Source organism: Corylus avellana, chromosome 2, assembly GCF_965113065.1.
Source record: "Corylus avellana chromosome 2, dhCorAvel1.hap1.2, whole genome shotgun sequence".
In the NCBI taxonomy this organism is placed as follows: Eukaryota; Viridiplantae; Streptophyta; class Magnoliopsida; order Fagales; family Betulaceae; genus Corylus; species Corylus avellana.
Window position 1 is genome coordinate 15,152,646 of NC_142491.1, and position 22,955 is coordinate 15,175,600.

General features: G+C 36.7%; 2 protein-coding genes and 1 pseudogene across 6 annotated transcripts; 1 reads left to right on the forward strand and 2 right to left on the reverse strand.

The window, feature by feature from the left end:
• Positions 1-1,006: 1,006 nt before the first annotated feature.
• LOC132187169 (oligomeric golgi complex subunit) lies at positions 1,007-6,614 on the reverse strand. 2 transcript variants are annotated; one of them, XM_059601389.2, is made up of 10 exons: positions 6,283-6,614; positions 6,061-6,187; positions 5,853-5,960; positions 5,015-5,082; positions 4,137-4,260; positions 3,887-4,033; positions 3,497-3,760; positions 3,144-3,419; positions 2,060-2,206; positions 1,007-1,739 (listed from the first exon to the last, which is right to left on the reverse strand). In XM_059601389.2, the coding sequence occupies exons 1-10, from the start codon at positions 6,558-6,560 to the stop codon at positions 1,218-1,220; spliced, it is 2,061 nt and encodes a 686-aa protein (XP_059457372.2). In that variant the 5' UTR covers positions 6,561-6,614; the 3' UTR covers positions 1,007-1,217. The 2 variants fall into 2 exon arrangements, with proteins under 2 accessions (XP_059457372.2, XP_059457363.2); XM_059601380.2 differs by having other exon boundaries at positions 6,061-6,208.
• Positions 6,615-7,162: 548 nt separating this feature from the next.
• Positions 7,163-21,818, forward strand: LOC132190402 (Zn-dependent exopeptidases superfamily protein). 3 transcript variants are annotated; one of them, XM_059605382.2, is made up of 10 exons: positions 7,163-7,429; positions 7,506-7,596; positions 9,902-10,037; positions 10,437-10,709; positions 13,936-14,080; positions 16,558-16,797; positions 17,373-17,505; positions 19,307-19,488; positions 20,346-20,458; positions 21,415-21,818. In XM_059605382.2, exons 1-10 carry the CDS (start codon positions 7,259-7,261, stop codon positions 21,521-21,523), a joined length of 1,593 nt encoding a protein of 530 aa, XP_059461365.2. In that variant the 5' UTR covers positions 7,163-7,258; the 3' UTR covers positions 21,524-21,818. The 3 variants fall into 3 exon arrangements, with proteins under 3 accessions (XP_059461365.2, XP_088369730.1, XP_059461372.2); XM_088513604.1 differs by lacking the exon at positions 16,558-16,797; XM_059605389.2 differs by lacking the exon at positions 7,163-7,429 and having other exon boundaries at positions 7,507-7,596; positions 10,429-10,709.
• On the reverse strand, positions 21,809-22,742 carry LOC148587398 (protein LITTLE ZIPPER 4 pseudogene; annotated as a pseudogene). The gene is made up of 2 exons (XR_015911493.1): positions 22,149-22,742; positions 21,809-22,048 (listed from the first exon to the last, which is right to left on the reverse strand). The product of XR_015911493.1 is annotated as a protein LITTLE ZIPPER 4 pseudogene (transcript).
• Positions 22,743-22,955: the final 213 nt, after the last annotated feature.

The window sequence follows — 22,955 nt, forward strand, 5'->3', positions numbered from 1 at the left end:
ACATTTCTTGAAGGAGCTTTTAGTCAAAAGTCTTGTTAGAGCCTCTAGAGGTGCTTCAAAGGGCCACATCCAACAAGGGTGGTATATGGTTGTATATACCAACTAATGTCATACCTTCATGATCACAATTCCAAGTATATGCTCATTATGGAATGTATAAATAAACGATAGAGATTATTATTGATGAAATGCTACATACTACACAAACATCCTATAAAATGCCCCATTAAGCTGACGTAACAAGGTTTAGTAGTTACTGGTCTTTTTTTAAAAATAAATGAATAATTTCACTTAGGACCCCTGAACTACTACGCGTTTTAAGAACTCCAAATTTTAAAAACTTTCAATTTGACGCAATTGACTTCCTTCGTCAATTTTTACCATTAAACCATAACAAAAACCAGTAAAAAGACAAAATTACTCTTCAATTTTTATTTTATTTTAAATTTAAAATTAATAGTAAATTTGAAATTTTATAAAAATTTCAGAAGTATAAAGTTCATTTTATTACTTTTTAACGTCCAAAAACTGACGAAGGGACGTAAATTGCATTAAATTGAAAGTTCGGATGACGAAATTGAGATGTTTTAGAATTTGGAAAGTTTTTCAAATTGCATGGTAATTCAAAGGATAACCTCCAATGATCAGTTCATGAAGTGACTTGTCGGTCTTAGCTAACCCATTCTCAAACTATCCCGTCATACCTGATTATGCAAGAGCAATTTCTACTGGCAAAGAACATTACTTACCTTTGTTTTTCTTTTCTTTTCTTTTTTTGGTTGTTTTCCTAGAAGAATGTTCTGGGACAATCTCTCTTTTCTTTTATATGCATCGCTAATGTTTAGTTGGATAATTCGCTAAGAGAACTGGAGTAACCAAACGAAAAAGAAAAGGGAGAAGGCTTCATCCAAGTCCACAGAAGATGAATGTCTACAATCACTATGTTATCCATGTACCAAAATTTACACTAGCAACAGCAGATCCATCAGTTTCACACAAAAAGAAATAAATAAATGACCAATTTATTCGTTATGTGCAAACAACTCATCTATAAACTGCCTACGCAATACTAGTCAAACGGGCAATACAACTTGTTTGTTGCGAAAAAGGGGTTGTTCCGTATGAACCACAGGTAAAATAACACGAAGCAAAATGCATTTTTATAACTACAAGAAAACAATAAAGAAGTAGATGGAAATTTATGAGTTTATAGAGCTTCATATTCCTAAAATGGTTCTTATCTGATCTGGAGGATGCCTCGCCAGTGACTTAGGGTCTGGGTAGCCATTCTCAGGATCCATGATTGCCTTGTATATAAGCTCATAAGCTTCAGCCAATGATCTAGCCACCTGGATACAAGCTTCCGAGCGTAGCTTAGGAACCTGCATCTGCTCAAATTCTGGCAGAGAACTCTCACTTCCCAAAATAAGCCCAAAGAAAGTCTTCAAGCACTCTGAAAGAAAGGAAGGAGATGTGTCCTCTAAGTCTGCTAATGGGCCCCCAATAACCGCATTGCCAGCCTCCTTGTTGAGTGAACTGTGGAAGTGATGCATCTTTTGTGACAAGCCGCATCTTCTTAAGATGGCATCAACTTCTTTTTCCACAAGCACATGCAAGTGATTATCTATCATCACCCCCAGGTTCTTCACATATTCAGCTGCAACCTCATGTCCACATAATGGTTGTTGGATGGCACACAAGCAGTTGATTAGGAAGATCTTGGAAGGAGTTTCGTTATTCTGCACAAATCCATGATATCAGGCACTATTATGCACAAGCAATCAAGAAGAACATCACATTATTTTGAACATTCAAAAGAAAAAAAGAAAGGACAAGAAAAAAAAACTTGTCAACAGCATAGGGATTAATATATAAGACCACTTCGTGGGTAGAAAAGCTATGCATGTTAATTCAGAAAGTAGCATGCATGTTCATTCATATCCACCAAAAATCATGACAGGAGAAGAGTTGAAAACCACAAACTAAAATTGGCAAAGGAAAATTTTGAAAACTGGCAAGCAGAAACACTTGAAGAGGACGAACACAGTCAAGTACGAACCTGGGAAGATGAAGAAGAGCTGTTGTTCGACAAGATAGCATCAACTGATGATTTACTTATTTGACCTAAGTCAGAGCTCATTCTACTTCTTCTTGATGAGTAACTGCCCCCCTTGGATTTGTGTGCCTCTGCTGCTTGCTCACACAACTGCATTGATCACAAGTAATAAATTTTGTTTCAAATATTGCCTATACCAAAGAAGACATTACAAAAGTCCTCAAATGTGATCTGAACTGATAAGACATATAGTGAAGAACTAATTTAGTATTTCAATATGTTTTAAATTAGCATACCAGTTTTTGAAAGACTGAGTAACATAGTTTCAACCAGATCAAGTCCAGAAATATGAGTTTAACAAAGGAAGGTACTGATAAAAGAAATTGCTCACTGTGACATTTGCATTGTGGTAACATAATAGAACAGGTTGACTCAACCAGTTTTGCTGACAAGGCTCAGCATGCGAACCTGAGCCTCTTACTTTAAGTGAACTATCCTATTCATAGGCAGCACTTGATTACAGGATTACACTACCCCACAACTAGGAGTGGGCAAATTAACTGCCTACCGACTGAGAACCGACCGACACCACTTAACCGATGGCCGGTAGATGGTAGACTTTTTCTATTTCCGACAAACTCAGTTCGGTAGGCGGAATAACATTTTCTAACCGAACCGACTTTACCGACCGACACCGACCAACTTTGCTGACCAATTTTCCATTTCTTTGCTTACTGACATTACCGACCACCATTCGGTAATGGAACAATAAGTTGGCGGAATAAGTCGGTGAAAATTTCGACTTTACCGACAATGGCGGTGCGAAATGCGAAAACCCCATTTTCGTAACCGAATTATCCGACTCCCACCCCAACCCACAGCAATATGCACCTGTACATTTAATCTTTTTTTTTTTTTTTTTTTTGGGACAAGTACACCTGTACATTTAAAATGCTCTCCATATAATGACATTTTATTGAAACATCAAGCATACTTGAAAACTTCTGCAACTTTTGTTATAGCATCCTGCAAATTATCAAGCATATCTGCATATGACATCTACAAGAAAATATCAAGCAAAAACAACCTGAATAATAGGATCAAGTAAAGCAGATATCACTGGATCAAAATTCCCTGAAGCAGGAACCATCATGCTGTTGTGGGTCTCAATTATTTCAAGAAGCACGGAAACTCCTTCTCTTACTGCTGGTGGAGGGGAAAGATCAACTGCAACAAGGGAAGGATACCGTAAAAGCTTTTCTCCTCGAGTTTTCAGAATATCGAAAAATGTTTTCTGAGCTGCATCCTTGAGCGCCCAAAGTGTATTACAGAGAGCTGTTTCTCTCCCAAGTAAATCTGATATCTAGAAGTCAATAAATAGTTATAACATGGCAACTAAGACATTTAAAAATATCATAACAGAAAAAGAGCTCAACTCACTGTGTAACTGTAGAACTCCAGGGTATTGCTGAGTTTATATGAAATTATAAGACTAGGTTGAGACTGTAAAACTTGTTCAACTCTCACTTTAAACGGCCGACAAACTCCTTCAAAAATTCTATCTAGAACAAACATCAAGTCAGACTCAAGCTTCCCAGAATCACCAGCTGGGCTCTTTAAAAATCGGTTTGCAGTTGATCCAGTATCTACCACAGCATCTGGATCCAGTAATACAAGAACAAGTTCTCGTTCAGATGCTAAGGCCTGCTTAGAGAGCAAGAAAACACAATTAATACACGCACACACACACACAACAAATAAATAACTACATATTTAAAATGCAGCATTACAAAGGCCAGAACCAAAAACCAGAAGGCATTCATGTCACACCTGATGTAGCCACCCAAGCATGTCCCCCACATATCGTAAGGGATCATGAGCATGTACTTCAATTGGCCGAGGCAGTCCACCAGGCCCTCCACGTGTAAGGGCACTTATAAACCTTCTAAACAATGCATTATGCCTCATATTTGCCACCTGTAAGATTAATAAATAAATACTTTATGACAAGCTACTAGAAAAACTATGAGGCAAGTCACATGTTCAAGTTTTTTGACCATCAAGCTATCCAGTGAATTACCTCTTCTGCACAGTACTTGAAAAGGACGGGCCGTTCCCTGAGGCAGCAAACTGCTGTTTTCAAAAGCTCACCAACTTCAGGATTATCAGTGTCACCTAATTTTCTACACTCTGCCTGAACCCACCTAGGTGGGAGGGAAAAAACAAGAAAGAAAGAAATAAGAGCTGCGAAGCCAACATAGCTAAAAAGATTGAATGAGACTTTAAATTGAAGAAAGATTAGGAAAGAGAGGGAAAAAAATGATTTTGCTTCAAGATTGTTATATAGTAAACCGGTAACATATGACAATTACAGTCAGCCTAAGAAGATCATACTGCAGAGCAATATTAGCAGTGAAGAGAATGCCTTACAGGTCCAAGTGTAACCAAGCACTGTTAGTTAAAACAAAAGGGTAAAAAAGTAGATCAACAATGAATAACCAGTCTCAAGTCTTACCAACTAACTTAGGGATTTAATTCACACTCAAACAGGTGACGGATCTTGGTAGTGTCCTCAAACTGCAACTGCAAAACTCTATCCTGCAGATTGAGGGCACTTTCTTCTGGACTAGAGAAAACTCACTCTAGTTTAGGTGGATTAGGTTACCCATGGTCAACCACAAAGGCGTTAATCATAACGTATACATGGTTTTCAATACAACGATTGTGCAAATCATAATTATCCCATGACCTTTTCAAGAGAGTAGCCACACATTTAATGCACCTAAGCAAAGGAATACCTACATGATGATGCAGTAGCTTAGTTCCATGAACTAGAGGTATAATGTTTATAAAGAAAAATAGATTAGATCTAAGTTTATCTATTGTGCCAGTTTGGAAGTGGAGAAGAAGTGGAAACTAATATATGTCTTGAAACTTCATTTATTTCAGAGAAGTCACCTGCACAAGCGCTCATAGGCTCCTTCTTGGTATACAGCCATCAGATCCATGAGCTCCAAGCCTGCCCGCTGTAAAGAAGCCCTCATGTGAATGGATTCAATTTCAATAAAAGCAGGAAAAAATACAGTTACTCTCTCACAATAAAACGAAAGAAAGAAGCACAACAAATAAAAAATTAACCAACAACACAAGAACCATATCTCCAACCATTCAGATCTATCCGTTGGCACACCCTAATCTGAAATCAATTATACATGCCACATTGAGCATCCCTATTGAGCTCTTCAAATAAAAGTTAAATTTGAAGAGAAAAATTCACTTTTTAAAATTTTGAGAGTCACTTTTAAAAGGAACCAAATATCAAGCTCACTATATCTTGCTAACTATTATTTTTTTCTTATTTCTTATTTCTTTTTTTGTTCTTGGTAGATGAGAGAGAAGGAAAATGAATATATAAGCTTAAAAAATTAATAACTTCCACTTTTTGGTACTTGGTACTTGAAGAGCCTTGTTGATCAAAGTTAAATTTGAAATAGAGTAGAGAGCTTGTTAAATGACTCTTTATGAGTTTTTTCAAATTTTTGAAGAAAAACCAAATTTAAAGAGCTCAATAGGAATGCTAGTCTTGTTACGGTGACAATCCTTACGGATGACAAAACAGAGACCATTTCTTGACACCAGGCATTAGGCACAAGAAACCATTAAGACGAATACACATAGAATGAGTGTCATACATTTCCCTCTCTCTTCCTTAGTAAGCAAGAATAAATTGGAGATCCAGGTGATATATCTCACACAACACACATACACGCACAGAGACCGACAGAGAGTATATTACCTGGTGGTGTGTCCTCAGCAGCATCTTGCAGTTGGCATGAATTTCTTGAACATGAGAAAGTGCCTTGAAAAAGTTTTCATTGAGATCTTCATCTCTCAGTGCATTTATCTACAAATTGTGAGAACCGCTAGAAATTAAGCATAAACAGAAGAAAGAGTTCAATCCACAAAGACAAAGCACCAACAACATGCAAGGAGCAAAATTAAACCTCGTCGTTCGAGAGCTGATAATCACGAAGGAAGCATGAAACGATCTCTTGTCTTTGAGTAGTAATTTCAAGTTCTTGTTTGAGCCTCTCGGTGGTACTGATGATGTCTCCCGTGCTGGCGCTGCAACTGTTCAATGCCTTTGCAATCCTGGCATGTTGCAAAACTTGTTCATTTATGGTGAGATCTCATTTCATCTTAAGCAAATAGGTATTTTGCCTTACCTGTCGCAACAATCGGAGAGAGCATTAACCTCGTCCTCAACGCGATCGAGGGCCTGCTGGGCGCCATTGGAGGCCTGGAGGAACTCGAGGTTGATTTGGAGGGCGCGGGTCTCAATGGAAGACTTGAGGTTGCGCCGAGACCGAGGGGCGTTCTCCGAGTAGAAAGTCGACATAGTATTCAGGGACGACACCAGATCCGGAGAGTCCGTCCGACACTCCAGCACCTTCTTCAGCTTCCGAGAAAGCCCCGGCGCCAACCCCACCGTCGACGACCCCATCTCCCTCTCTCTCTCTCTCTCTCTCTCTCTGAATAAACTTTAAAAGCATATATGTTCTAAAAATTGGTCCCTATAATACAAAACTTAGAGTCTTAATATATTAGAAGAAAAATAAAATTAGAATGTCACCAAGATGATTATCTAATGCAGCAAAATGCTCTTTTATTTCTAATTAAAATGTTTTTCGAAAAATGATAATATATATATTTATTTATTTATTCAATTATATTAAATTCAAAATTATGAAATTGTATCGACCAAATTTAGAGGTGTCTTAACCAAATCTCGCCAGAAGAACCTGATCAGGACCAACCCGAAACCCGTTGGCACTCGACCTAAATTGCATTGAGCCAATAATTGCAACATGTGCATACAAATGTGTCTGATATCATTTTCTTATGAATTTATTTTTCATTTTATTTTTAAAATTTACTATTAAATTTGTAAGCTCGCTTATGAATCCATTAAATAAAAATAATAATTTCTCTTTACAATATTACTGTACAGTTTTAATTAAAACAAAAATTAAGAATTATTTGAAACTATCATATTAATATGAAATAAATATAAGATAAAAAAAAAAAGTATTTTTCGCATTTCTATAACCGAATTGGTTCCGAATGGAAACATCGAATCTTTGCGGACCAGCGCGGCGACACTGACACACACAGAGGCACAGCGCTAGCCACAAAAGGAAAATGGCGGCGATAACTCGGCTGCACCTCCTCCACCACTCTTCTCCGACGACTCTCAAGCCCTCCTTACTCCTAACAAAATGCCCTCACTCTCTCTCCCACTCCTTCAACACCAATCTCCGCCGCAAATTCTCCGCTACTCCTCTCTGCTCCAGCTCAGCTTCAACCCACCAGGTCCCCATCTTTGTGTGTGCGTGTGTATCTGCGTGTTTTCTGTGTCTAAAGCTAAATTCATTCGGTGCGTTTTCAGAGTTCGTCTTCGGCGGATGGATCGAGAGGGTCTATAGTGGGGGATCTTCTGGACTATCTCAATGAGTCCTGGACTCACTTTCATGCTACGGGTACAAAAGGATTTTTCTTTGTATTTTGTTCTGTGTTATTTGGCTTCATTTTTCTTGGTTTCTGATGAATTTATTTGATTCTATAACAAGTCTTTGTTTGCTTAGTGAGAATTTGATAGAAAATTCTCGAAATATGTTTTTGAAAGTTGACGGTTCACTGGAACTTCTCATATATAACGTTTAGGCATTGCTGAGTGCAAGTTTTGTTACTTAGGTCACACAGTTCGAAATGTAGAGTTAAACATTTCACGGTTGGGCTCTTTTCCTAAATTTGTTCATATACAATACAAAACAAAGCATGAAAGGAAGATTTTCTAGCTGAGTACGTGTCAAATATATATATATAAACATAGTTTTCAACTTTGGGGAACTCGTGGATTGTTATGCCAGCAGACTATATATTGCCATATTCTTAAGGCCAAGGGCTGTCCGCACAGCATCCAGTGGCTGTAACAGATCCACGCAGAATGTTAACATTGAACAATTGTTTAATTTAGCCCTATACTGAGCCACAAACAAAGTTGATTTAGTTGACAGCTTTAACTAAGAAGAATCAGTGCTGAAAAGATTTGGGATACAGCCCGGTCATCCATTTTAATTGGTGATAAAAAGGGTAGGTCAATATTGCAACCTAACAAGCTTTCGCATGAATGGAAAAATTATTTACTGATACCATCTGTTGGTAATAGTTAGGGAATGTCCCATATAACTCTAGGCTAATTGATCATAATTAGGTTTTGTGATTCCAAGCTTTTGTGTTTACCGAAAGTTGTACTCATGATGCATGAAAAGCTACTATATTCACTGCCTTTGTTTTGCATTGGCAATTCTTTTATGTTCACATTCAGGCTAATCAACCATAATTAGGTGGTGTGATTTCAAGCTTTTGTGTTTACTGACAATTATACTAATGATGCTTGCAAAGCTACTATATTGACTGCTTCTGTTTTGCAAAGCTTTTGTGTGCACATTGATATGAATTTATTTAATGGTTGAACTTCTCCACCTACTACCTTAATATTTACGTTGGATGCTCTAACATGGTGTTAAAGCTTGGTTTGTTTGTTCTTGGACTCCTTATGCTTGGTCTATTTGCATTTTTCTCTGGTTCTGTTAAGATGTTGTGCTCATTTAGCTTCTATCTCTGGTTTCTCTTGCACCAGCACATGAGAGGGGGAGTTTGTGTGGACTTGATATGGTTTATGTGCTAGTTGGGCCTCTTCACTTAATATCGTGCTTGGTTTTGTTGATAAGTCTTGTGTTTGAATGCTAGGAATTTCTATCTGTTTCAGTTTCCGATTCTATTTGGCTTCACACATGCAAGGTCTGCATTTGTTTCAACGTTATTAGGCAGGCCTACCTGTGAGTGGGTGTTAAGAGTTTATTTGGTTCTACACATGTAAGGCCTGCATTTGTTTCAATGTTCTTAGTTAGGCCTGCCTGTGAGTGGGTGTTAGAGTTAGTGTTCTTTAGCTTGATATACATTATTGAAACTTCCTGATTGCTTAACTTTTGGATTGATAGTACTAACATTTGTTTTTGTTTCTAGAATATTATTAGTTTGTATGAAGCACGATAGGGATCTGGGCTACAAATATGATGACGTAGGAAATCCTGAAGTAGGAAATCTGGGCTACATTATTGTTTTTGCTTCTAGAATATTAATTATCATACATTGACTTTTTAACTAAATTGTTGAAAACTGCCTTTATGTAACCTATAATAGTTTGATAAGGTATCTCTGTAAAACAAAGTCATTCTCTCAAAAATGGTTAAAAAATATGTTATAAACACTTCTTAATTTTTTTCTTACAGACATGTTATTTTTCTTAAAGCATGCAACCTAACGTTGGATGCTTCTTTGGGGTTTACCTCGGGGGGTTTTATAGTTTTTGATATATTTCTGCTATTATCTGTTGTATTTCTGAATTTTTGATACATCTTACAAGTATTGCATACATAAATGGGAGTGTCCAAGTGTCTGGTATGGTACAGCTCCCTTGTAAAGATATCAGTGATGCTTAGGTTGGCTGAAGTTTCTATACACTAAACCTATCACCATTGGCATTAGTGTGGGTGTATGAATAAAATTTTATAGTTTGGAATTCGCTTTCATTTGTTTTCTAAAATAGTGTCTGGTTTTGTTTGCTATTTTATTTTAATTAGTACTAGTAATCTCACTGCTGTGGCTAAATGATCCTTATGTCCTGAGAAAGGTAATGTAGAATCAGCTTTAATTTAATTTTTAGGTGATCAGGTACATGGTCTAATCTTTTTCTCTAATATATGCTATCATTCTCTGCAGCCGAAGCAAAACGACAACTAATTGCTGCTGGTTTTCATTTGTTAAATGAGAATGATGAATGGGACCTAAAGCCTGGTGGACGATATTTCTTTACTCGAAATATGTCTTGCTTAGTTGCTTTTGCCATTGGAGAAAAGTGAGTGGAATAATCCTCTCTTTTATTTAAAACTCTTGGTAATTGAAAAAATGATCATGAAGTAGGCTTCATTAAATTATCAAAAAGAGAAAAAATAAAATAAAAAAAATGGCGGGCTTCATTAGCAATTCAATCTTTAAAATCTGTTGACTGCCAATTTTGGACTGGCATCATTATCTGGTCCTTATTTTCTTGTGGCATAGTTTGTCAACCAGTTTTCCCTTATGCTTTCTTGTTTTGTTTGATAAACAGTGTTACAGTTCCCAGTATTTTCTTTCTAGCTTGTTTGTAATCAAATATTGAAGTTTTTCTGTTTTTTTTTTTCATTATGTTTACCAACCTTATGCGACATAGGTTTACTGACAATTGTTTAATAAAAGGTTTTTCTTAGTTATGTAGGTACGCTGTTGGTAATGGTTTTCATGTCATTGCTGCGCACACAGACAGCCCGTGTCTAAAACTAAAACCAAAATCTGCATCGTCGAAGTCTGGTTTTCGAATGGTCAATGTGCAGACCTATGGTAGTGGTTTATGGCATACTTGGTTTGATAGAGACTTAAGTGTTGCAGGAAGGGTGATAGTGAGAGGTAGTGACGGTTCTTTCATGCACAAGCTTGTCAAAGTAAAGAGGCCTCTGTTAAGGATACCAACACTAGCCATTCATCTTGACCGGTTTGCCACTGCTTCCTCAAAGTTTATTTTCTTTATCATTTAAACATAATTGATGATTATTCTGTTGAAAATATGTTATTGTATATTGCTGGTGATAATATAGGAAAATGAGAGTTCAACATCTTCATAGATTATGAATCAATTTTTTAAAAATTTAACTTTAGACTGGACTGAGTTATGGTTGTTGACATGACACACATACAAAGCTAAAGTATCCATCTTTTGCAACACTTTTGGGGCATTCTCATATGAAGCTCAACTTGAATATCTGGTTTTAAACGGTAGTTTTGTTTCCAAAGTGTGTCCAATAGAGATATAGATGATTAAGAAAGAAATGGATGACAAATAATTGGGTAGGTTGTTTCCCTTTTTAATTTTGATGTTTAAGATTTTGGTGTTGGAGAACTTAACACTAAGTTTTACAATTGGCGGGTGAGTGGTCTTGGGTTCTAATCCCGCCAGGTATGTTAGTTAAAATTACCAAGCCAAAACAAGGTTAAAAACAAGTTTTCCCTTATGGTCATTCCCATATGGCCCCCTTTGGATGAATGAGGACCTTAGATGTATTTTAGGGTATATTTAGAGTAGTTCTATGCTTGTCCATTATATGAAATTGCTTTGTCATGGAATGCTTACCATGAACAATCTTAAAAGGCGGAATTGTGAGGTTATGGTCGGTGGCCCCTAGGAAATATCTTTATCATGAACAATCTTAGAAAGTGACATGTCATTGTCGGCGACAAGTGCTGTATGTGTAAGAGCAATAGGGAGACTGTATACCATCTTCTTTATCGTTGTGAGGTTACTTGGGCCTTACGGAATGCTTTCTCCAGTCGCTTTGGGCTATCTTGGGTAATGTCTAGACGAGTAGTTGACTTATATGCTTGTTGGACTACTGATAGCACTTAGAGTGCTGCGTCGTAGAAGATGGTGCCTTCTTGCCTTTTGTAGGGTTTTTGAAGGGAAATGAATAATAGAAGTTTTGAGGACTACAAGAGGACGTTGAAAGAACTTAAGTCTTTTTTTTTCTTCAATATTCTTTATCTTTGGACAGCTACATTTGTATCTCCTTTGATGCTTAGTTTTCATGATTTTCTTTTTTTTTTCTTCTTCTTCTAGTTAGGTGCTTTTTCTTATGTACCTCGGGGTGCCTTACTCTTTTAATGATATCTTGATTATTTATAGAAAAAAAAAATGAAATTGCTGTGTCTAGAGTACTTCTTTTCGAATCAATGTAATGAGAATTGACCTTGAACTTTGTTTTCAAACTAAACCTGTTAGAAGTCAATCTACTATTGTAGTGTTTTAAAGCACATGGCAAACTGGTGGGAAGAAAGTTATCACATACTCAGTGGAGCCACAACTTCAAAAGTTCTAATATAATCTTTTTCTTCTTCTAACAGCTGCTCCAGTGATAACACTTCCATTCTACCCACCCAAACTGTGCCTTTGATTTTTAAACTAATTGTGTCTTTTTATTTTTTGGGGTCCTCATCCTTCTTATCTTTCCTTTTATAAATCATTTTACCTATAAGATATGAATATATTTGGGCCAATACACAAGATCCAGATTATAAAAAAATAAAAAAAAAACATATATATTTGGACCAATACAGTATTCTCATGTAAGGCAACAATCTGAACTAAAGAGGTGTCGATACATGCACCTGAACTTTTAGAAGATTGACCAGTAACAATTGTATACTAAAAGACACAAGGTGTCTATGTTATCAATAAACACTATTCAAATCAAAACTAGCCTTTATCAAATGCACATTATAGTGTGATGATTTACCTCTTTAGGTACTAATGTACTATGCTTCTCATTGTTAGTAAAAATTCTTTACCTTGTCATGTGTGGCCAATAAAATTAGTTGATCTAGAAGATCATTTGTGAAGCTCACCCTTGGATTCAGAACTTGAATTTTTGAAGCCTTATTCATTTTCAGTTTATGTTGCACGAAAGATCCAGATGTCCATATCCGAAAGAAACCAACCTATCAATTTATGGAACCACTTTTGGGACCTTAGATGTCTTTTAGGGTATTTTTATAATTCTATGCTTGTCCATGATGTGAAATTTCTCTGTTTATAGTTTTTATTTTCCGTTTAATCTGTTGAGATTTGATCTTGAATTTTGGAAGTTTGGAGGGAGAGGAAAAGAGAGGAGAGGAGAGGAGAAGGAACTGTTATTGGTTCCTTTGTTTGGATGCATTAATAAATAATAGGACACAAAATAGATATCCTGCCCTTTGTTTGGTTGCTGGGTGGAAAGGAGAGGAAAGGATAAGAAACTTTTAAAATTGACAATAAAGTGAGATAAATGTAATGGGTTTTGTTTAGGCACTGCTGGTAATTTAATGAACTATGAAGGGTGCAAAGGAAATTATAGAAAAATTCCTTAGAACCTTTTGTCCTCTCCCTTTAAATTACCCCTAATTTGAGAAAATTAAGGAAAAGGGGATTCGAGGGGGTACGCTATGCCTCCAAATCCCCTCAATTCCCTCATTTCTCTTTAAAAAAAAAAACACTAAGATTGTTCTGACAATGTATGATAGTAGCATAAATTAAGAATTGAAGGCTGTAAAGAAAACTCAGGAAGAGATAAAATTACAATTAGGAAAGAGAAAGACCATAGTTGCCCCAAAGTTTTTTTTTTTTTTTGAAAGACTAAAATTTTATTAATATTCCAAAAAAGAATTGAAAAATAATACAAACTAGATGCTTTTATATATGCCGAGTGTTGAGTGCTTTCCAAGTAAAATACTTGAAAAAAGAAAGGATAAAATACGAAATAACCCTAAATTTTTAGTCAAAGCAAAAAGATATTATTAGAAAAGCAATCCTCAAATCTTATGCCCGATTCTTGCCATTTTTGTGTTGATCTTCTCTATCAAGATATTCGAGCACCATTAATTCGATATTTGACAACTCAACTGCTGACTCTCCTGTATCCAACCCCCATCTCTTCCCCCTCTCCTTTCCTCTCCCTCCATCCAAATGTACCCTAAGAGATCATTCACATGCATGCCACATGTGCATGTGACTGATATTTTAAGGACACTTTCTTGAGTTTTAAAAGTTTCTTTTTGATAAGAAGTTTAAAACAGATTCTTATGTTGTGCTTCATACGTATTTTATTATTGCATTATGAACTTGCAGCAAAACCACACGATCACTCAGATTATCTGCTGGTTTTCTTTCTGTTTCTTTTTTGGTTGTTTAGCACAGTGAATAAGGATGGATTTAAACCAAATCTGGAGACTCATCTGATTCCATTACTTTCAACAAAAATAGAGGAAACTTTGGAGTCAAAAGAGAAAAGTACAGCATCTTCTTTAAAACCTGCTCATCATCCACTGCTTATGCAGGTATCTCATTCGGTTTTTTCTACAGTAAGCAAATTAATGAATGTTTATCAATTCTTTGATGTGGATTGGGAATTAAGCATTTTCTATGTAAAAGTAAAATGGTCGTACCATGTCATTTTCACATTATTCCAAGTGTTAGAATGTCAATGTTAGGAACAAAGGACTTCATTTTAAAATTTGTTTAGGACAAAGTTAGATGACTTTGTTAAGAGGTTTGTAGCAAGAAGTTTAGAGGGAAAAGAGGAGGCTGGTTCTATATTATTCAGCTTGTTGTTAACCTACTTACTATAAACATCCTATTATATAGGATTAGGAAAATATCACAATGACCAAACTACCCCCAAACCTTAATGAGTTACTAACCCTAATAACTCTTCTAACACTCCCCCTCAAGTTGGATCATATAAATCATATAAATCCAACTTGGAAGAAAATAGCAAGCGAAAAACACATAGAAATGCTCTAACACTCCCCTTTAAGCTGGGACAGCTTGGAACACACAATACAAAGACTGATAAATATAAAAATAACATGAAAATTTGCTAAAATTTCAACGCCGGTCGAAAACTCACCGGAAACTGCAACGAGTAATCGGATCTTTCCAAAAAACACCAAGGCCAATAGGATTTCACCGCAAAACACCAAGGCCCGTAGAATCTCGCTGGGAAACAACAAACAGTCGGAAACCACCGCACAACACCAAGGCTGGTCAGATCTCATTGAAAAACACCAAGGCCGGTCGGATCCCGATAACTAACAACCAACAACTAGGATTTGATCGGATCTCATTGCAAAACACCAAGGCCAGTTGGACCTTACTGCAAAACACCAAGGCCGGTCGAACCTCCCCACAAAACACCAAGGCCGGTAGAATCTCGTCGGAAAACAACTAACCGGTTGGAAACCACCGCACAAAACCAAGGCCGGTTGGATCTCGATAACAAATAACGATCACGTTACCCGTGATCAACCAACATCAAAAACTTGAATGGGAACCATTTCCCTTGAGCAACATGTAGCCCAAACCAACATGAACCGGGCTAAAACAGCACTTACAATCCTCAAAACAAAGTGAACCGAACATGAAACCTGGAACCGGTCATAAAACCCACTAAACTGGACAAGAAAGAGGCTGAATCGGACAAAAAACCATTGAACCGGTTTAAAAGAGAATGAACTGGATCTGGAATGCACTGAACCGGACCTGGAACAAGCTGAACCGGACTTAAGCATACTGAACCGGACCTGGAACAAGCTGAACGGGGCATAAAACCCACTGAACCGGTCTTAAGCATACTGAACCGGACCTGGAACATGTTGAACCGGGCATAAAACCCACTAAACTGGTCTTAAACACAATAAACCGAGAAGAAACCAACTGAACCGGTAAGAAAACACATTGAACTGGTCTGAAATGTGATTGAACCGGGCTGAACCGGGCTGAAATGTGACTGAACAGGGCTGAACTGGTCTGAACCGTGATGAACAGTAATGCGGATAGGCTTATCCTGGTTTTGAGACTGGGATATCCTTATCCCAGATAGGTGACATGGAACACCTGTAACCAAATAGGGTCATCTTCTCCAACAAACACGCCGGAAACCTACCGGCGACGACTAGAAACGCTGAAAAACTGCCAAAGACCACCAAAATTGCTGAAAACACCTCAAAACACTATAGAGGTCACCGGAGAACTCAAAAAACACCATTAAAAGCCACAAATACGCTGGAAACGATCAGACAGTGTTGGCAAACACCACAAAAGGTTGCCGGAGACTTAGAAATTGCCAATAACTTTCAGTTCACTGGAATACCTCCGAGCGGCACTGCACAAGGCACAACGACGACCAACCACCGTGAAAACACACGGTAAACAAATTTTTTCCTTTTTTTTCACCGGAGATGTTTTTCCCGATTACTATAGACTATATTCAGCTCTTTTAGAGCTTTATGAAGGCACTTAGCCCACACGGGCGATGCTGCCACCAATGAGAGAAAACCAAACAAAGGATTAGCCAAGAATCGAAACACGCTCTGATACTATGTTAAGAGGTTTGTAGCAAGAAGTTTAGAGGGAGAAGAGGAGGCCTGTTCTATTATTTAGCTTTTTGTTAACCTACTACAAACATCCTAATATATAAGATTGGGGAAATATCACAATGACCAAACTACCCCTAAACCCTAATGAATTACTAACCCTAACAACTCATCTAACAGACTTAATCATTGTAATTTATGTAGTTTCACATTGATAAACCACCAATACTGTGACTAGTGTCTTTGAAACACGTATTACTATTGACTAACTTGTTAGTGGACTGGTGTTATGTCTTTATATGGGTAACTTTTCAAGTAAAATATTTTTGCCGATTTGTTGAGATAATCGTTTAAAGTAATGGTGCACTAAATGAATTTCTATGAAGTAGTTCAATGTGTTAGAACATCATTCTTAAAATTAATCTAAATTCAATTCTCAGGCTTTGTCGGATGAGTTGAACTGTGGCATTGATGACATAGTGAGTGTTGAGTTAAGTGTTTGTGATACCCAGCCTAGCTGCCTTGGAGGTGGAAATGATGAATTTATTTTCTCTGGAAGATTGGACAACCTTGCTTCAAGTTATTGTGCATTACGGGCTCTTATTGATTCATGTAAATTATCCAGTGATTTATCAAGTGAACATGCAATTCGGATGATTGCTTTATTTGATAATGAAGAGGTAATAATCTTCCATAGCTTGTTAATTTCACGTGGATGGAGTTTTATGTCTATCTTGTATGCTTGTCATAATAATGGTAATGATTTAATGTCACTTTTCAAACATGCATTTCTCAATTCATACTTCTAAGGATCATCATGAGCCTGTAAAATTTCCATGGCCACATATAGGACGTGCAATATGTACAAATTTGTAATGTAAAATTTTCTTTATGTTATGGGAGCTTGTTCCCATTTATTGGACATACTTTACTATGAACTCTACTATAACTGGATTGAAGGAAATAGTAGGGTTGCCATCCATGTATAAAATGTTTTATGTTCAGTAATGTTATCACTTTTCAGATGTTTATGGAGATAAGTGACTAATAGGTAACTAGCTTATAAGCAGCATACTATGTTTCTTAATCAATACTCAGAATCAGTTGTCTCTGAAAATTGTGTTTATTTCTAGTTCTACTGGACATTTGTGCTTGTTTTTCTTAATACATTTGTAAATATTGATAATCTCATGTCTGTGTTTGCTCTTGCTATGTTAGCCACTTAACAAATGTTTCTCAAACTCTTCTTCTTTAGGTGGGTTCAGATTCAGTTCAGGGAGCTGGTGCACCAACCATGTTTCAGGCTATGAGACGCATCGTTAGTTGCTTAGTTAATGAGTATGTTGGTGAAGGTGCTTTCGAGCGTGCAATTCGCCACTCATTTCTTGGTATGATATAGTTCATATAATTTTGGCTTTGGGGCCAGCTGGACCCTTCATTACTCTTCTGTTCTTGATTATGTTATATCTGCTTATTGTATGGAGTTATCTTATTCAATGATTTAGTTAATATTCATAGTACAGAGCTAATCCCCAAGAAACATGATTACCTTTTAACAAACCATCACTAGAATCACAGTCGCAACCCTGGTGATGTGTCATTCTAGGTATTGGACCTACTGGTTACTTATCAAAAAAAAAAAGGTATTGGACCTTCTGGTATCAAATCTTTATCTGACAGAAAGAGACTCTCATATAAGTACCATGGACCTGTGACTAAATAGACATATACATTGAATGATCTAAAATAATTTGACATTAAAAATGTGTCAGTATGTCTGTTTGTGTTTGTCTTCATATTTATGCTGAGATAATTTGGTTGAATGTGGCAACCAATTTGCTAGAGATGACAAAGTTAGCAACAGTTCCTTTGAAGGTGTAACAGAATGACTTCAACTGCATTTGAGTGTATAGAAGTTAATGTTCTTGGTTGGTGTTGCTTAAGTCAGTTGGATAACCCTCCTAATACGGACCTTCGTATACTTAAGTGACGGAAGTTTCTTAGGCTTATGGAGGGTGAGGTCTTATAATTAGAGATCATTATTGGAGGACCATATTCACTTTCCTGAGACATCGGTGTTGGTGTGGATCTACATACAAATGTGGAGCTATAGTACTCTAGGCTGAAGGAGAGAAGAATTTTGTGATTTTCAATCATCATTTGGATTCCTTTTCTTAGCTTTGAGTTCTTGTTCTCTTGTCTTATGTGTTGATATGTGTTGCTTTTCTCTGTGCTTATGGATTTAAAATAAATTTTCTTTTTGTTTGTTGGCAAGAAGATACTTAACAAAAAAAAAGAAGATACTTCTTCCTGCTTACACTTTCTTTTGTTCCTAATGCTCTATTTTATGCGCAATTTTATTTAATGATCCTAAAGCAGAGACTGTTACAATAAAATGTTTGAGGGATACCTCAAGCTTTCAAATCTTAAACTGAGTCAAGGTATAGAAATGCAGTTTCTGTAAAATAATGAACTAAGTTGCAATGGCAGTTAAGAATAATGGTCAAGAGATAATGTCCTGGCTTATTCATCCACAGGGTGGAACTAGGATAACAATAAGGCTAATGAAGCCAACTTAATGAGCTGGTTAAGATGTGCTATAAGTTTTTCCAACTGTTGCATTCCAAAGAAGATGAAAATTTTATAAATCAGCATGAGACTTGTTATGCTTCAATACCAACTGTTACATATGGACCAGAATAAAAATTTGTTAGGCAGCTAGATAAATTTAATATATGTTCACTTCAGGTGAGGAGTGTGAAATAGTATTTGTCATCTCTTATAATTGTCATTCATTTGAGGGGAACTAGAAGTTTCCCATGACTCTACCCAGTTTGTAGCCTCTCTAATTTATTCTACTGCTTCACTGATAAAACAATTTTTTTTCTGTACAAAAATTGAGGCTTTTCTCTAGTTGCTTTTTTAACTAGGGAAAAAAAAACATTGGTATTGGTGTATAACATGGATGAAGGGTGTCAGACATACTGAACACCAAGATGGGATCTGTCCAAGAAAAGTAAAATAGTGCACTGGTGACAGTTTATGACAGGGAAGGGTTTGATGCACAAGAATTGTAGAAGTCTGTTTATTCTTATACTTGTTTAGCATTATTTGTTTTATCTTTTACTTATTAGTAGTGCATATAAAGCAATTTCTAAAGTATCTTTAAGGGATGCTTTCTATGTATAGTGTCTGCAGACATGGCTCATGGAGTTCATCCAAATTTCATGGATAAGCATGAAGAACACCATCGGCCAGAAATGCAAAAGGGACTTGTAATCAAGCACAATGCAAACCAGCGCTATGCTACTAGTGGTGTCACAGCTTTCCTATTCAAAGAAGTTGGCAAAATCCATAACCTTCCAACTCAGGTATTGACCATTTATAGTCTGTCCAATTCAATTTGCTTACCCCATCTTAAATTTCTTAACTAATAAGTTTGCTTTTTCTGCATACTTTGGAAATTGACCTTCTAACAAGTTTTGGAAGAAGTGATCCTGTCACTCAATAGTAATTGCTACTAAATTGTTTCTGGATGTTGGACAAATTTAACTTTTCTGTTATGTATTCACCCATGGAAAGTCATATATGAATGAGGTACACCATTGGATTATTCCTGAAAAATATATTACAAACTGAATTCATTTAAAAAGGTCACTGACACTAGGGATCCCCTATAGAAAGGAATACATATTTCTCTTTTTGTAATCACCAAGTTGTAACCTCAAATGTAGTTAGTTTTTTTTTTGTTCTAATAAGTCATAACTCAAGGTCTGGCTTTTAAACCTAAAATTCAAAGTTTACGGTTTGTTTGTGTACAACTTCAACATGGCCCAAGAGCAGCTAGATTAGGTCCAGCTTGGGTTCTTAGGTATGGTCAAAAGTTATACCCCTTGCCCAATTAACAACCAGTTTGTGCTAAGTTGTTATTGAATCATCGTCATAAATTCCCATTGACAGTGAATGATATGTTATAATTCTAAATCTCCAATTATTCTTCACGACTAGCTCTTCTTGTATTGGTAAGAATTTTATAACTTTATGTGATGAGGTTATATAAATTAATTGGCATGTTATCTGTAATGAAGAAAATTTAGCAACAGGTTGCATACCATGCACATCTAGTTTTTGTTCCTGGATGCACATCTAGTTTTTTGTTCCTGGATTTTTTACTTGAGACATTGGGAATATATATACATTCTTTTTCATATGAATTGCTTCCGTGTAGGAATTTGTGGTGAGAAACGATATGGGATGTGGTTCCACCATAGGTCCAATTCTTGCATCAGGAGTTGGCATCCGTACTGTTGATTGTGGCATTGCTCAACTTTCGATGCACAGGTAACAAATTGAATTACTTTCTCTGATTTCTATGACATTTTACTTCAAATCAACATATACACACACACACACACACACGAGAGGAAGAAAAGGAAAAAATAGTCAACCTTACTAGAGTTTGGATGTCTACTGTCAAGAGGGAGGAGTTAGGAATTGTTCATTGGGATATATATCTGATTTCTTAAATATGCTTGCTCTTGTGAGCTTTTTGGGTTTGCCGAAGTTATTGGATAAAAAGTTCAAGCTAAGGAGGTTCCCCAGTTCCTATGCGAACACTTAATTAGCTGCAATTAATAGGAAAAATTATAAATTGATGCAAAAAATTTTATGTTAATTATTTTAATGAACTTGATTAAAACTATTAAGCTTTAATCTTTTCAAATTGGTATTGGAAAAACTTGATGACTTAAAAATTTAAAAATTCAGATGTTGGAAACAATGACCGCTTGATCCTTGTTCCAATGTTCAGGCAAATAATTGTCTTCATCCAGGTAAAGTCACCTGGTAAAGTTTGTTAGTTGTAGACCCAGGGAGGAAAGTTATGGAGTGCGTCTGGCAGTGGTTTAAGTAGACCATTTATTTCTTAACGAGGCAATACCAATTAGCTATGGCCAATTCCATATTGTGTTCTACAGGCATTTCAAGAGGCCTGCTTCCTTCTTTGCCTCTGCTTGTTCTTGACCTGTGACCACACTCCATACTATGGCATGATATAGTGATTGTACTGGCTCCACTACATCTATGAAGCTACCTCATCACATTTCACCATAGTTCCATCAGTCTCCTTATTAGAAAAACTGTTGGAGTTCAATTGTCAAAAAAAAAAAAAAATCTGTTGGAGTTCATTTTTATTAGAATCCGATGCTGGATAAAAGGCAAATAATCATTTCTGTTTTTTTGTTTCTTCCATTTGGTGTATGACTTAAGTTGGTTTTTTGCTGTCGGTTCATCTGCAGTGCGAGAGAGATATGTGGTAAGGAAGATGTAGACATTGCTTACAAGCATTTCAAGGCATTCTACCAAACCTTCTCAAGCATAGACAGGAAGCTGAAGGTGGATTTTTAAGATCTAGTCTGTTACGTACATGAAGATAGGAGGATTTTTCAAACTCAACCTTTTATCCTAGTTGGTAGAAGTCAATAAGAATAATCTATCTATGAATGCATAGTCCTTCTTGAAATTATATTTGTTCATTCAGAGAGAGAGAGAGAGAGAGAGAGAGAGAGGATTGTATTCATTTCTTCATGTAACAAATCTGTAGCTCATAACATTATTTTCTTTCTCAATCCTACAACAAAGAGTTATCAGAAACTGGACATGTAGCTACCCTAGTGGATATGGAATCAACTGTATTCCGCATGATTAATGTTTGTTGGAAGCAACTGTATCTGGGGCAGAAGTAGAGCTGATGTTCTGGCCAGGGTTGGCATCCATGTTTGCTTTGGAGAGTTTCCGCTTCAGTTCGGACAACAACGCCTGATTCTCCCTGTTTAGCAGCTGTGCTTTCTTCCTTAGCCTCTCATTTTGTTGGATTATGTAACAGTTTTGCAAATATAGCTGTGAATTCAACTTCTCCATTGTACTCCCCTCCTGAAAAAAATTAAAATAAAATAAAAGAAGAAGAAGAAATGGGATAGACAGAAAGAAAGAGAAAAATGATTGACATAAAGGGAATTAAGTTGGAACCAACCTTGTATCCTTTTCAAATCTCGAGGGGAATCAGAAGAGGCAGTGGTGGTGGTCGTAGGCATATGGTTTGGTTTAGGGTATAAATATATGGTGGAATGTACAAAAACGACAGAGAAAAGAAGCATGCGAAAACCCACACGATGTGCCTGAAAACAACAAACAAACATCCACCACCACCCCCACAAAAGCCTTCTTGTCTGCCTTTTTCCTGCAGAAAGAAGTGGGATTGTATGAGACTTTAACCGTCGGATTCATCATTAGCATTCTCGAGAAAAAGAACCAACTTTTTGTGAAGTTGTTAGAGCGGTGCACGTAAAAGTGGTGGGAAAATGGCAGGGATCCACGTAAGAAGGAGCTGAAAATAAGGAATATGGATGCTTGGGGAACAAGGAGTGTGAGATTATAAGCCGCTGCTCCTAATGCAACAACAGCATGGAGCCATGGATGGGCAAGCCTGGGTTCGGGCTGTTTGCACGTGACTGTGAAGCAGGCGAAACGAGAGGAGAGCTGTTGATGTTCACGTGATGAGAGCGCGGCTTAGCTGGTTGCTGTTTTTATTTATTATTTGTGTTTAACATTTAGGATTGAGATTGTCACTCAGTATTGTGAGACAACTGTGAAATAAAACCATCACTATTTCTTTTAATGGGCAACTAGAAGTTACAGAAAAAACCAATTTTAACCCTAGACAGCTTTTACAGTTTCCCCATTCGCAAATTATACTGCTTACAGTTAGTCTAGTTAGAGAGCATGTTTAGAATTGAATTAAAAAATAAAGTTTTTAAAGCCAAATATTTATCTTTAAAAA

Bases quoted from the DNA above. Each gene is read 5' to 3' on its own strand.
- LOC132187169 (XM_059601380.2), bottom strand. From the start codon at position 6,560: ATGGGGTCGTCGACGGTGGGGTTGGCGCCGGGGCTTTCTCGGAAGCTG. The intron at 4,261-5,014 runs GTGACTTCTCTG...CCTCCCACCTAG, and splicing joins GCCTATGAGCGCTTGTGCAG to GTGGGTTCAGGCAGAGTGTA. The intron at 4,034-4,136 runs GTAATTCACTGG...TTAATCTTACAG, and splicing joins TCAAGTACTGTGCAGAAGAG to GTGGCAAATATGAGGCATAA.
- LOC132190402 (XM_059605382.2), top strand. From the start codon at position 7,259: ATGGCGGCGATAACTCGGCTGCACCTCCTCCACCACTCTTCTCCGACG. The intron at 7,597-9,901 runs GTACAAAAGGAT...CATTCTCTGCAG, and splicing joins GACTCACTTTCATGCTACGG to CCGAAGCAAAACGACAACTA. The intron at 10,038-10,436 runs GTGAGTGGAATA...TTAGTTATGTAG, and splicing joins GCTTTTGCCATTGGAGAAAA to GTACGCTGTTGGTAATGGTT.